The 16,122-nt window shown below is 40.0% G+C and overlaps 1 protein-coding gene and 1 long non-coding RNA gene across 2 annotated transcripts in view; one reads left to right on the top strand and one right to left on the bottom strand.

Moving 5' to 3' along the window:
* Positions 1-4,201: 4,201 nt before the first annotated feature.
* LOC139764427 (uncharacterized) lies at positions 4,202-10,601 on the bottom strand. Its single transcript, XR_011716372.1, has 2 exons — positions 10,450-10,601; positions 4,202-8,576 (listed from the first exon to the last, which is right to left on the bottom strand). It is a non-coding gene; the product is annotated as an uncharacterized lncRNA (long non-coding RNA).
* A 5,456-nt stretch (positions 10,602-16,057) lies between these two features.
* LOC139765108 (uncharacterized) overlaps positions 16,058-16,122 on the top strand; it is a 15,283-nt gene continuing 15,218 nt past the window's right edge. The window contains exon 1 of the mRNA XM_071692288.1: positions 16,058-16,115. Within this exon, the coding sequence (XP_071548389.1) occupies positions 16,065-16,115 (51 nt within the window). The 5' untranslated portion in view covers positions 16,058-16,064. The remainder of the gene's footprint in view (positions 16,116-16,122) is intronic.

Here is a 16,122-nt window from a genome sequence, read left to right as displayed (position 1 = left end):
ATCGCACAGGTATATCTGGATACTTTGCTTGGATCAAGGTATATCGAGGCCCTTCCTCTTGACAAATTACCAGAACGACTTAGTTACGCAACAGGAAAACGCAATTTCTACCAGCCACTTCAGTTCGGATGAGTTGTACTTAGGCAATATCTTGCCTTTTATAACGGCACCTCCCTTTTACTGTATTATATTTACTGTACTCTGGTCGGCTATGAGTGATTTTAAATGTTTACTTCATGTTGCTCACGTGTTTCCTCCTGTCTTCTCTCTTATTTCCCAAACTTTAGAGACCAGTTCTTCCACAGCTCATAAACTTTCATTCCTAAACAAGATTTGTCTAATTATCTTATTTTTTCATCTATATATACCGTACTTGTGCTTCTGGTTTCATTTTCATCTTGATATTCCAGACACCAAAAAAAATTACATGCAAATCATTCTCATGAACTATAAAGCAAAGTTTATATCGTTAATTACGAGGCCAAAACATGAATACCAGTGTTCTCTATTCTATATGCGGGATATTCTCATCGCCAAAAGTTTGTTTATATGATGAATCATAACTTAATTAAATGATGTCCGTCTCAACCTGTTGGTCATTACGTCTTCCTCATGCTCAAAGACTATCTATGAAAGACAGGAGAGGACCTACTAATACGACAAAAAAAGAAAAGACTAATACCCTGTAGTGACCTAGGGTCACCTTAAAGACGTCGCCATTGACTGGGTGACAGCTTGGTACCTCACCTAACCTAACAATGCTCGGAAGAATGTATGGTGACAATCCAACACATCTGCATAGCCGTATTAATCTCTCACAGACTCACACCCACACTCGATGTCGGCGGTAGCGGATCAAAAGCTGTCGCTGTAGTTATATATGATCTGAGCCTTTCCATAAGAAATGCTGCTCTTACGGACTATACCTCAAGTCCACCAGCATGGAGAAGGTCAGAAGCTTGCGACATTCTGCTTCAACGTCTGTAATTCCCTTTGGGAATAGCTACCCCTAACGGACCTTTCCTCACTGCTTCTTAAATACCCGGTTGATCACCGCAGGAGGCAGTTGATTCACCTCTAGACAACAAGTGTACTAATCCGGTACCTTAATTCTTGGCGATGTGACTCCAGACTCGAGCCGCCCTTTGGCATCTCCGTTAGTAGATGCTCCAACCAGGGACCTACGGCCACCCCCACGGCACTCCTGCATCCCTAGCTAAGCGCTTAAGCAGGCACCTTCTGCAACCCAAGCACTATTCAACAGCCGCCGCACACACCAAGAGTCTCCTGCTTCCCTATTATAGATCGGCAGCCGCCGCACACTTCAGAAGCCGCAATACAGGCCACACACCTCCTACAGGAGCTCCCCGTTGACTTTGTAGCCATGGTAGCCACGCACTTCTCCCAGGAGCCCCTGCTCATGTGACGTCTACCATCACAGCATCTCAGGAACTCTGTCGCCAAGCCTGTCTCGACCTACCTGACTTTACTTCTTCTTTTTTTTTTCACCATAACCCTGCACTTCCAGGAGCACACTGCCTTCTTATTTCACCTTGCATCCTCGCTAATAAAATATCGTTGTTGTTTACCTTGTTACAAAGCCCCTCTCTGTTTTATAACTCCCAGTTAACCATAACACTGCTAAAACCTCATACAGCGCCATCTGTTGATTGTATTAGTTTTAAAGGTAAACTAAAACATGTAACTTTCAGTTATCTATAGGTCCATAGCCTAGCAGTAGCATTCCCGCCGATGACACAGGGGTGAAGTGCGTTTTCCTATTCACTTTGTTCGTATACATGTATATACGTAAATAGTGCATATGAACGCGAACTACCATACAACATAATGATCTCCAACAGCCAGAATCGAACTCGGGTTCCCCACGTAGAAGAAGGGAGCACAACTGATAGGCTTTGATCACCCCTTAAAGTGAAGTGACTATTCGAGTACTATGTAATCGAATACCCTTCGTCTCACGGTGCGCAGCGGGGTCTCCACTAGTCATCTCCCATATATATATATATATATATATATATATATATATATATATATATATATATATATATATATATATATATATATGAATAAAGTGTATATGAACGCGCACTTTCATAGAACACCTTCATATATATATATATACACACACACACACATATATATATATATATATATATATATATATATATATATATATATATATTTTTTTTTTTCTTTTTTTTTCTTTTTTTTTTTTATACTTTGTCGCTGTCTCCCGCGTTTGCGAGGTAGCGCAAGGAAACAGACGAAAGAAATGGCCCAACCCCCCCCATACACATGTATATACATACGTCCACACACGCAAATATACATACCTACACAGCTTTCCATGGCTTACCCCAGACGCTTCACATGCCTTGATTCAATCCACTGACAGCACGTCAACCCCGGTATACCACATCGCTCCAATTCACTCTATTCCTTGCCCTCCTTTCACCCTCCTGCACGTTCAGGCCCCGATCACACAAAATCTTTTTCACTCCATCTTTCCACCTCCAATTTGGTCTCCCTCTTCTCCTTGTTCCCTCCACCTCCGACACATATATCCTCTTGGTCAATCTTTCCTCACTCATCCTCTCCATGTGCCCAAAACACTTCAAAACACCCTCTTCTGCTCTCTCAACCACGCTCTTTTTATTTCCACACATCTCTCTTACCCTTACGTTACTCACTCGATCAAACCACCTCACACCACACATTGTCCTCAAACATCTCATTTCCAGCACATCCATCCTCCTGCGCACAACTCTATCCATAGCCCACGCCTCGCAACCATACAACATTGTTGGAACCACTATTCCTTCAAACATACCCATTTTTGCTTTCCGAGATAATGTTCTCGACTTCCACACATTCTTCAAGGCCCCCAGAATTTTCGCCCCCTCCCCCACCCTATGATCCACTTCCGCTTCCATGGTTCCATCCGCTGCCAGATCCACTCCAAGATATCTAAAACACTTCACTTCCTCCAGTTTTTCTCCATTCAAACTCACCTCCCAATTGACTTGACCCTCAACCCTACTGTACCTAATAACCTTGCTCTTATTCACATTTACTCTTAACTTTCTTCTTCCACACACTTTACCAAACTCAGTCACCAGCTTCTGCAGTTTCTCACATGAATGTATGTGAGAAATACTTAGAAAAGCAAATGGATTTGTATGTAGCATTTATGGACCTGGAGAAGGCATATGATAGAGTTGATAGAGATGCTCTGTGGAAGGTATCAAGAATATATGGTGTGGGTGGAAAGTTGTTAGAAGCAGTGAAAAGTTTTTATCGAGGATGTAAGGCATGTGTACGTGTAGGAAGAGAGGAAAGTGATTGGTTCTCAGTGAATGTAGGTTTGCGGCAGGGGTGTGTGATGTCTCCATGGTTGTTTAATTTGTTTATGGATGGGGTTGTTAGGGAGGTAAATGCAAGAGTTTTGGAAAGAGGGGCAAGTATGAAGTCTGTTGGGGATGAGAGAGCTTGGGAAGTGAGTCAGTTGTTGTTCGCTGATGATATAGCGCTGGTGGCTGATTCATATATATATATATATATATATATATATATATATATATATATATATATATATATATATTTCCCCGTGGACTCATAGGATATATACACACACACACATATATATATATATATATATATATATATATATATATATATATATATATATATATATATATATTATCCCTGGGGATAGGGGAGAAAGAATACTTCCCACGTATTCCCTGCGTGTCGTAGAAGGCGACTAAAAGAGAAGGGAGCGGGGGGCTGGAAATCTTCCCCTCTCATTTTTTTTTTTGTTTTTCCACAAAGGAAGTTACAGAGAAGGGGGCCGGGTGAGGATATTCCCTCAGAGGCCCAGTCCTCTGTTCTTAACGCTACCTCGCTGGGGCGGGAAATGGCGAATAGTATGAAGAAAAAAAAAAAAAAAAAAATATATATATATATATATATATATATATATATATATATATATATATATATATATATATATATATGTGTGTGTGTGTGTGTGTGTGTGTGTGTGTGTGTGTGTGTGTGTTATGATAAATGGCTCTAATACACATATCTATAATCATGTATTCTTGATAATGCGCTGCATAGTCTATTATCACATTCATGAATTATTTATCAGTGATTAAGCAAGGTAAACTCAGTAAAGTAAGATTCTATTTGTTTATTAACCGTTAACAGGTTAGATAATGGAAGACGGAAGAAATAGAAGCTTGTACCTGACACCAAATAAACGCACTGTTAACTACAGAACTTATGAATATACAGTGCAATGCTTTAGTTTTATTCCAAATAAAGACAGAACAAATAATATTTACAAAATGGAACACATAAAGAGAGTAACAATAGATGCACAAATTCAAAAAGACAAAAGAGAAAAGGCATTTTCATACTACAAAGATGAAATACAAAAAAACATGTCGGCCATGCACTACCATACACAAAAATAACATAAACAAAATAAAGCGAAGAAAATATTTGTAAAATGATTCGAAAAATAGTTGAAAAGAGAATAACGAGAACAGAATATTGAAGTGTTCATACATAAACATGGACTGTAAAGAAAACGTTGTCCATGCTACAACAATATAAAGTAACATACAAGAGAAATGATTAAGAGCTCACTCATAAATGCACTGGCAAATGCATTCATGACATTGGTAAATGCATTGGCAACACTGTATATCGAATATCAATGTTGGACAAGATTCATTTTGCTGCAACACTATCTTTGCCTGATTAGTAATTTACCGCAAATGTTGGAATAATTCAGGTTTTGTTTACCACCACGTGTATTATCTTTCTTTTCAGAAAATCATAAGTTCTCTACCTCTGTAAATTATGTCAAAACATAGTTATATGATGTAGTGTATACTGTCTCTGAAGATAGTACAAGTGCGCCAGTTTCGGCATACGTGTATTACACGAGGTAGGAATATAGAAAATCCATCACTAGATACAATAAGTAGGTCAAGCGAGACCGTTACCGTCCGGATGCAGAGCTGAGGTCAGGTTAGGCTCGTCTGATTCTCTCTGACCTTCGTAACCTAGGATCGCGTTACTGCCGTCCAGGAATAGCTGATTCATTAGCTTGTGGTGGGTCAATGACGTGTCCCATCCGTAGACGTATGAGGTTTTCTAGGAGTACTTTTCAGGCTTTAAGTAGAGGTGTGTGATATTTTTTGAAGAGTTTTTGTCACAAGAAAATATTACTGTAGGTTCTAATCACTAACGTCTTTTATCTTGTAAGAGTGCTAAAGGATGTTTCTTGACCGTGTATTTCGCCACGAAGCTCAAAAGTCTGATTTAAGAACTTTGAACGTATCTGAACGGGCCGCAGCGAAGGTTCAAAGTATGTAGCGACTTCATGGCTTTCCCGTTTCTTTAAGGAGAATCAAAACCTTTCATCAAACCCCTATAACATATCTATAAACAAATATTAGAAGCGTTTTCGTCAAAGTACTTTACATCTGATGACTGGTTTTCTCATTCTCAGTATCCAAAACTACTACTATCTGAGCTAATGGCTTTCTAATTAAGAATAGAGTGACCATTTATCTAAGTAATGATGTCATTCCTCTGAACATACATAAACACAAAGATATAAGGGCACCTCGTAAAGCCAATGCTCATTTCTCTGTCTTCCGTTTAGTAATTATTCTATTTGTTAACTGGTATTCATAGAGCCTTTTTTTCCCTATGCCTCAAATAAAGCATGTTTTCAGACTGGGTTAAGTTATATTTGTTGATCTAAGATGCTACTAAAACAAACTCAAAGAATCTTTTAACAGAAATGCACTGATTCACGTCTGCGTTTAGTGCACCAGATAAGGAACTAGCTGAAGTATTCAGACGTCATTTTTTCCTTCTTATCTAAGTATACTAAGTGTCTAGGACCAATGAGTGAGAGGGACTTGGGGGGGGGGGATCATTTGGAAGATGAAGTTAAAAGATCGCTAGCGATATCCTATTTTGGGATCTTCACTTTACTAAGTTCCTTAAAAAAAAATGAAAGATATGGAAGGGGGTAACAAATCACTTCGTTTGACCCTCCCTCAGAATGGGAGATAGGGCTCGGGGTCCTTGTTGGCTCTCGGTATCCTTATCATGACTTATCGTAAATTATGTTCATCCATTTACGAATTCAATCTTCACTGCACAAGATCTTCAGATAGACCAAGTGTCCTCAGCATCTTCCTCTGCCGGACACTATCTTTCTGCGACTCATTCTCTTTCTTTCGTTGCAAACAAACAGTATAAGGGTATAACATTTCTCTGAATCTTGTTGGTACCATCTTACTGAACGTTTGTCTCATGTCTTGCTGAAACTTTGCACTCCGCATGTTGTATACCCAAGGATTCCACGCGCTACTAGCCAGAAATAATCTCCAGCTTACAAAGACAAACAGTTCCCATCCAGGGAAGTAATAATTGCCTTCATCCATTACGACAGTGAATCCAACTGGAATAACAGATAAAGGAAAGAGAATCGTCATCAGCATCATTGTCATCACAATATGGCGATTCTCCTCTTTTGTGGGGCCTATAACTCGCATATCATATCTCTTCCATTCGTCTGCTACCTCTGCTTGCTTCTGCATAAATTTTGCGGTGGCCAGAATTGAAAAGGCAAAAGTTAGAATGCATGCTAATGACAGAAATATTAGTCGGAAGTAGAGCATTCCATTGGCAAAGCCGCCAAATCTCAACCTTGAAATTCCAATTGTAAACATGTCCATATCTGACCAAACCGAATTAAGCGTACCTTCCTCATCGTAGGTGTAGCTGAATGCGTCAACAAGAGCCATCGTCCATGTAAGGATAACAAGAACTATCACCCTAGGGATAGAGCAGTAAGCCTTGTAGGATACGAGGCGTCGAGCCGTCAAAATGAACCTTTCTATGCTCAAAAAGAACAGGGTGAATAGCGACACTTCTGAACATGTAGTCAGGACTAAGCTTTGAAACATCCTAAACCCACTATCCACAACTGTTCGACTGTGAAATTCGATTTCTCCCGTTTGTTCAAGAAAGTCCGTCCAGGTATCCTCATATAAATTCAATTCTCCCCATGCAATCACCGATATCTGATTCGTGACAGATGGAATCACGATGAAAAGGCTGATAAAGAGGTCGGAAAAAGCGAGGGAGGTACGCAATATGGTAGTCTCTCGTCTAGGGTGTCCGCCACTGAGCATGACCACCAAGATCGCAGTGTTCCCCACCGTCCCACACACAGCCACACACACCATTGCCACCACTAACAGTATCTCGCTAATGCGACAAGATAATGGTAAATAATCCCAGGTAGGGTTTATACCGTGATCTTCCGGATTACTCGCCCAAAGAACAATATAATGTGCATAACAACATGCAAATTGAACATTTGCCAGCGCATAGATACTATTGTTACCTTGCCCGAGCTTTGACCATACATTAAATAAATAAAGACAAGACTTTCCTTTCCCTAGGCGATATTCGAGATCTACAAGTCGGAATGTTACTCCACTCACATTTGATTCAATAATTCGCAAAGTCCCATCACAAAAAAGGCGAAAACACTCGTCATCTTCGTTAACTGAAGAAAGAATCAGAAGTTCCTGGAAAAATATATCCAGCGCCGACGGTTGTTGGCATGAGTGAGGATGTAAGAAAAGCACTTCTTCATCCCTACACAATGTTACAAACTTCTTCTCCTCACAATGATTAAACCTTCGAAAAAAAGGTAAACATAGTGCATTGAAGTTCTCATCAAAAAACAATCGAAAAGCTGGCTCATTTTCGTGGTAAAACCAGTGGTAAACAGCTGTTCTTCCATAAATGATGTTGTAAATATCATTACAGAGACCCAAAGTTTTTGTAATTCCAATCTGAGCAAATGGAGTTTCATCACAACTGTCCTTAGGGTGACCTAGAAAGTGTGGAGAAAATTTATTCGGTGGATGGTGACACAGCAACATAGTATTGTGTACTGGAGAAAATTGAACACCGTCCTGGCTGGTGATGTTGTCCTCGTTGGCGCCCTTATGATTGTCATCGTTAGTGAGATTATCCTCTTCCATGACACTCTTCTTCTGGGGTCTGGGGTTAGTATCATCATTATTAATCAAACTCACTTCTGTTGTCACGGAGCTGCTCCGTTTGTCTCGTCGGCCAACCCTTGGAGCTATATTGCTGAGGATCCTCCCATCTGGATGTACAGTGCGATTTGGGCTCATCATGATATCTCTGGCAGCCCTCTCCTCCCGCGAGTTATGAGAAGTAGCCGACATGTGAACGAATGGATTCTCATCTTGCGAGACATATGGTGTGGAGGGAAATCCTGATGCACCACTGTGAGGAGAAGCGAGGTCTGGGCTGCCATCGGAACATTCTTGTGTGCTGAGTGCTAGTTTGTTCGCTTCCTGTTGGGGTTCCTGCTGGTTACTGACGCCAATGGAAAGCGTGAGTAGCAAGAGCGGGAGGAACGCATACGATGATGCAAACATTTGCCAGGTTCGTAGCCAGATCAGTTCCACCATCATCTGCAAGGAAAAAAAAAAAATTACCGAATATTACAATTCACGATGAACTTTCTTAATCAAAAATATGTCTGGGAGAATAACTATTTGTCATCATGGAAATGAGCCAAAGAATGACATGGCCTATACCACTCTTAGCAAAATAAGACCCCTAACGAACATTGTGGCCACAGGTGTAAGATTTAGTGTCTAAAACCGAGTACGTTGAGTACGATCCTACAACTTTTGACCATGACGTTAAGACCCCTGTTTATGATGGTCTGGCCTCATCCATGGGTTGTACCGTTCTTCTCCGATAGCTTAGTATAGATACATTCTAAGGGTAGATAATGAAAAAAAGCAAACACTCGAAATTTCTTTTTTTGTTTCATGTTGGGAGCAGACATTTTCAAATTGGCTCTCGTAGATGAACATAAGCCGGCTGAGTTTGCGTCTAACAAATATATATATATATATATATATATATATATATATATATATATATATATATATATATATATATATATATATATATATATATATATATATATGAAGGTGAAATCGCACTTCAGTAGTTCATACAACTTTATTTCAAATGTAATTTTTCTATACATGTGGCACATGTTTCAAGGAGACAATCCACCTCATCATCAGGTGTCAATGATTAATAAAGTTATTTAAATCCCAACATCACAGTAGAAGTACCGTCTGGCATCTACCATCATAGACAACACACTGGCCTGACCGACATTGACCGTTTAAGGGAGAGTAGGGTTGGGGGGGTTTGCCAGTGGTTAAGGGAGTTGCTTTGGACTAATTTTTTCGTGTTTTCGCTTCAAGTTATATTTGTTAATATGGATGGGCTTTAAAGTTTCCTGGGGACAAATTAAATTTCTTAGTATTAGCAATTAAGACAAATTCAATGACGTTACGGGTAGCTAACGTAAGACCGGTACTAAAAATTGGTGTTTTTAATGTTGCCTTCCAGTCCAATAACAATACCCTAATTAACGGTAGGCCGAGTCATCCAACAATTAGGAGCGTTTACGCCGTCAAATGTAAAGCATGTAAAGATGTATATACGGGTCAGACCGGAAAAACTGTAACCGAGATATGTAAATGGCACCGTCACTCTGCATTGATGCAGGGGTTTCCAGAAAAATGCGATCGCTAAATGCTGTCATGTAAATCATCAGCCTGTAGACCTTAAAAATCCAGTCATATATCCTTCTGCTGATTATGTGACCACAACAAACGAAATTTCGAGTGAGTTGTAGTAACTGTAGTCCTTAATGAAGATTATGTTCTAAAGAAACAACTGTTCATTTCGTTTAACGATATTGTTATATGTAAACAAGTGTTATTTCAAGGCGCACGCAAAAATGAAAAAAAAAAAATGTTTAAACCTAAGAGCACCAGAGTTGAGCACCGGGACCTAAAGCTTTCATCCTATTCTTGTATTTTTCTAACAATTCTCTTCCTCACTGTCTGCTAAAGAACCCTCCAACAAACATCTTCCAAATTCCTCAACTCCCAAAACCTTTCCCTCCAATTAACACAAAAGAGAGATATTCCTGGCTTTATCCCTAGACACCAGCCAAACCAAACGGTAATCAGTACATTTAGATTTAACTTGAAATTGATAATATCTAATATGAGACCTACGACACTATCGGTATTGTTGGCACCACTGACAACTACGGAAATGTAGATTCCACAGACATCCCAGACTTGTAGAAATTTGAAACCTAGAAATAGTCGAGAAAGAGGTATGGTTTAAATATCGCTTTGAATATATTTACTCTGAATATAATTATAAACATTTCTTATGTATATAACTTTTATCATTGTTTGACATAAGAATTAAAAAAAAAAAAAGTATTGCGGTAAAACTCACCATATGAAGATAAAGATATCACTACATATTTCCGTTTTGTGGCTTGGGTGATATACTTTCCAGTAAATGACGGTTGAATGAGCTTGGATGTGAAACCTACTCTGAGAAATTCTGTTGTACGTCGTTTCTCTCAAATCTGTTTGGTACATACTGACGAAAGGACTGAATCTCTCCAACAGTCTTCGGCTGCCGGATATGCCTGCCGACTGAGTCAGCGAGCCCAGTGATAATGAGAAAGACATTCACAATAAGGCAATTATGAATAGATTTTTCTTCAACCAATACTTGATGATTTAGGGAAAAAAAGGTCATAATTCACTAAATTGAAACATGATGAGTTCTTGTCATGATTTTCTGTCTCCGCCATGAAGATATGATATATCCAAAAAGAGTAACTGACAATCCTTTCGTACAGACTGTAAATCATAACTGCTTACTTCATGTCTCTCTCCCTGTTCTTTGGCCAACGGGCCCTCTGTTGTCTATCTTATGTTCTCTTTCCAGTTTTGGCGTAAGTTTGTGTATATACATAAGCTTACGGTATATATATATATATATATATATATATATATATATATATATATATATATATATATATATATATATATCTTTTTTTTTTTTCTTTGTCGCTGTCTCCCGCGTTTGCGAGGTAGCGCAAGGAAACAGACGAAAGAAATGGCCCAACCCACCCCCATACACATGTATATACATACGTCCACACACGCAAATATACATACCTACACAGCTTTCCATGGTTTACCCCAGACGCTTCACATGCCCTGATTCAATCCACTGACAGCACGTCAACCGCGGTATACCACATCGATCCAATTCACTCTATTCCTTGCCCTCCTTTCACCCTCCTGCATGTTCAGGCCCCGATCACACAAAATCTTTTTCACTCCATCTTTCCACCTCCAATTTGGTCTCCCACTTCTCCTCGTTCCCTCCACCTCCGACACATATATCCTCTTGGTCAATCTTTCCTCACTCATTCTCTCCATGTGCCCAAACCATTTCAAAACACCCTCTTCTGCTCTCTCAACCACGCTCTTTCTATTTCCACACATCTCTCTTACCCTTACGTTACTTACTCGATCAAACCACCTCACACCACACATTGTCCTCAAACATCTCATTTCCAGCACATCCATCCTCCTCCGCACAACTCTATCCATAGCCCACGCCTCGCAACCAGACAACATTGTTGGAACCACTATTCCTTCAAACATACCCATTTTTGCTTTCCGAGATAATGTTCTCGACTTCCACACCTTCTTCAAGGCTCCCAGGATTTTCGCCCCCTCCCCCACCCTATGATCCATTTCCGCTTACATGGTTCCATCCGCTGCCAGATCCACTCCCAGATATCTAAAACACTTTACTTCCTCCAGTTTTTCTCCTTTCAAACTTACCTCCCAATTGACTTGACCCTCAACCCTACTGTACCTAATTACCTTGCTCTTATTCACATTTACTCTTAACTTTCTTCTTTCACACACTTTACCAAACTCAGTCACCAGCTTCTGCAGTTTCTCACATGAATCAGCCACCAGCGCTGTATCATCAGCGAACAACAACTGACTCACTTCCCAAGCTCTCTCATCCCCAACAGACTTCATACTTGCCCCTCTTTCCAAAACTCTTGCATTCACCTCCCTAACAACCCCAACCATAAACAAATTAAACAACCATGGAGACATCACACACACCTGCCGCAAACCTACATTCACTGAGAACCAATCACTTTCTTCCTACACGTACACATGCCTTACATCCTCGATAAAAACTTTTCACTGCTTCTAACAACTTGCCTCCCACACCATATATATATATATATATATATATATATATATATATATATATATATATATATATATATATATATATATATATATATATATATATATTAAGAGATAGTACGTCAGTGTAAAACTCTCCTCGTAACATACAAACAGGAAGCACACCAGCCTTAAAGCAACCAAGGTGGTTTTTCACAATTAAACGCTTCCAAACAACAAACTTGTCAAGAACAGAAAAGGCAATTTTGAGTTACCAATTCATCGTGAAGTTGGAAAGTGTGACGAGTGTATCACGTCGACTAGCCCTACAGCATGCAACGAAGCTACACCCGTCTGTCCTTTCCAAGAGACGAATGTATTTCTAGTTTTGTGTATGTTTAACGAGGCTGTGACGTAGCTCCTTCAGGGAATATCCAAGAGGGTAGGGTGTTGTCCCCCTTCCCTTTGGCCAAACAGTATACTACAGACTAAATGATAATGATCAATATAATCTTACAATTATAAAAGCCCTTGAAACCCCTCGAAAGGAAAAATAGATGGGTATCGATGTGTATGTAACTTTCGTCGATTTACACGAGTGAACCATGGAACAAAAATGTCATCTTCACCTTAAAACAATAAGTTGATCAAGGTGATATTTGCCCTTCGTACAAAAGCATATTGATTTACTTTATCGAAAAAAAAACCCTGCTTACATATTGCCATCAAATCTTTTATGTTATCAAATATCATGGATACATTAGCGTTCAGAACTAGTCGCCGGTCTCATAATGAATATACTTCTTTAAAACACCTATATTTGATTTTATGAGAACCTTAACATTAGAAATTGACTTTATCTTCCAAACAACTTAAAACCCGTTAAGTTCCTTAAGATAAGATGTGTCTTCATGAGTTCATAACGCCTGCGTGCATCCGCACCCCCGAGACTCGTTTTAAGATCATAATTCGTCCCCTCCTCCTCCCGCACGTTTCTCGACCAAATCCTGGATCCTGCAAGCGCGGGGATAGTGAGCGGCTTCCGTCTTGATCCCCACTCGCCAAGGGCACACGCCCGCCCGCCATAACCTACATGTCGGAGGAGGACGTGGCGGCTCGTCTCCTGAAGCCTAGCTCGACCGCTGGGAAAGTTAAAGAAAGACCTTGGATGAGTCCGTCTTCCTTAGTGCTGTGTTCCGGAACCACTAGCTTTTCTCCATGTCACGATGGAGACTCGCTGTCATTCCTATACAGCGATATCCCAAGCGCCGATCAATAGGTCTTCCACTCCGTTCTTATGGCTTTCCAAGCTCTTCGTTCGCCTTTACAAATATGATCGCTTGGCCGTCAAATACAATGGGTGATTGCTTCCGCCCATTCTTAGGTGAGGGAGCTGGATTACATCAGATCCCCCTGCACATTCCTTAGGTCCCGTGGTCGAACCTGACTCACCTCGAGACTGGTAACACACTAGGGATAATCATAAAGATACGCTAATAGTAACGAACTCCTGGGTCCTTTCGAGGCTATTTGTGATCGTGTAAGAGATTAGAATAGTGTATACTTCATGACCCTGGGATGAAATAGGTACCTCGTCTTTATGTAAGTTCATATTATTTCTTTCACGTATAAGTGTTGCTTCATCACCTACTCTCCTCGGTAAATAATTTCATTTGCTAACAATCCCGTTCCAGAAGAAGTATGCACTTTGCTCTATTCGGAGTGAACGCTTTCACAAGAGTTCGTGCACATTACTACGAGTGAAATCAGACGAATCCTAGCTTCATACTACGAGTGAAATCAGACGAATCCTAGCATTTAAGTAAGTACTTTAGGCCAACAGTGTAGTGGTCTTTGATGATTTGGGTAACTATCAAAAATCACATTTTAAGATTTTTTTGTTTCGTTAAGGAATTTTCATACATTTTGGAACCCAAAAGACAGGACTGTTGATCCTCATCGTCACGTTCTACATCTAGACCTTATCAGTCCCGATATCGAAGGACAGGCGCTTTTGCGTTCTACATTATCTTTTGTGTTGGTGATATCAGGGGTTGGAAGAGTAAGCAGATAACAAAACTCCCTCTCAGTACAGGACAAATAGATAATTGAAAGAAGGTAATTCCACGCACCCCCTCCCCTCCACCAAACATAGATTTATAGTTACATGAATTGGGTAATCGAGCTCAGAAGCCAAGAACCATGGCATTGTGTTGCATGGTTCTGTCACATAAAGAAAGTTCAAGTACAAACAGGTAAACACAATTAGAACAATAACAAGGAGTTCCAGTTATAGTAAAGTATAAGACCTTAGAAAACTTCGGAACACTAACTTGCAGTGCCAGTGGTTCCCCAACCTTTCCGAGGGTCGTTAGACTAACCTATCTTTCTAAGTTACCAGCTTACGTCTACGATCTATTTGATGCTTTACAATACTTCCGAGATCTAACGAATCTTAAGTTTAGAATGTTATTAATCTCTTGGATACGACGGTGCGACCTTCAGGTTTGATGATGGTCTGGCAATTATAACCTGCCCTTTTCAGGTGCTCAGTAAGTTGACTTCTGAAAAAATTGTTTTAACGTTGTCAGATGAGGCAAGGAACTGGTTTACGTAGCAGTGGCAGTACTACAGTAGATCCTACTTTATCAAGTGTACAGATCCAACTTATCCTACACCTCCTGGCTTTAAAGTTTATGTGAGTTTACATGAGAAAGACAGACAACAGGAAGCCTGGTTGGCCCACGACTGGGTTATCTGGTAAAAAAAAAAAGAAAAATAAACAAATAAAGATAAAACTATGAGAAAATGTAATTCCGATCACCAGTTTACTAGGTTTGGTGAGGTTAGACTTAAGTTTAGGATAGGTTAGCTTAGGTGTTAGAGTAAGCTGATTTAGATTTAGAGTTAATTAGATTTAGTTTAGATTTAGGACGGTTGGGTCATTCAGGTTTGCTTGGACTCATTTGGGTGCGTTATCCTAATGTTGAAATTTTTTCAGGTGTGACGTCAGAGAACTTGGCACAACTTTACTTTTCTGTAAGTGACTATGGCTTTATCTGTTGCTAATGACATCTATAGAAAATGGCTGAAGTTACAATAGTGTAGCTATGTACGACTCAGCGTGTTGAATACGTTGACTTAACCTCTTGAGTACGACGACTCAATCCATTGAGTACGACGATTTAACCCCCTTGAGTACGACGACTTAATCCCTTTGAGTGTAACCCCTTGAGCGCGACTACTTAACCTTAAAGTACACGCAATCTTTCAGTATGATTATCAAAATAACTGAAGGGTCATATAACATACTGAGAGTACCTGATCTTCGAGTGATGGTTATAGCTTGATGGTGACGACCTTAATGACCTAGGGAATCGATTGGTCAAACGCCCAAATAACCTACCAACCAACTAATGCAAGAGGATGTCATTGCGTTCAAGCGGGGTTGTCTCCTTACTTGAAGGGTTGAGTCACCATCCTTGAGAGATGCGCTGAAGTACGCTTGAGCGCATTAAATGGTTGTGTGCCTTTTACTCTTAATGGGTTAATATCCTCCTTCAAAATTACCCATCCTCAGTCTCAAGCTATATAATATACTTTATTTATTCAGTTATACCTAATAACACTGGCTTTCAACACCATATTATAATCTTTTCCTGTAAAGCCTCCTAAGACAGTCGGTACTAAAGTTACAGTGATAATAGGCAAGATAAGCGTAAGGTTCGTCTAATATTGAAATTAAAATTTACTGAATACGCAAGATCTGGTAACTCTTGAAGCCTGGGCAGGCTAGCTGCAGCAGATTAGATAGTTCCCCCAGTGTGGTTCAGCATGGCGAAGAATTTTGTTGGTGAAGCTGCTAGCCGGGAGGAAGATGAAGTGGTAGGAC

This window comes from Panulirus ornatus, chromosome 4 (assembly GCF_036320965.1).
Source record: "Panulirus ornatus isolate Po-2019 chromosome 4, ASM3632096v1, whole genome shotgun sequence".
NCBI lineage: Eukaryota > Metazoa > Arthropoda > Malacostraca > Decapoda > Palinuridae > Panulirus > Panulirus ornatus.
Note: the sequence above shows the minus strand (reverse complement) of the source record. Positions and strands in the feature narration are given on the sequence as shown.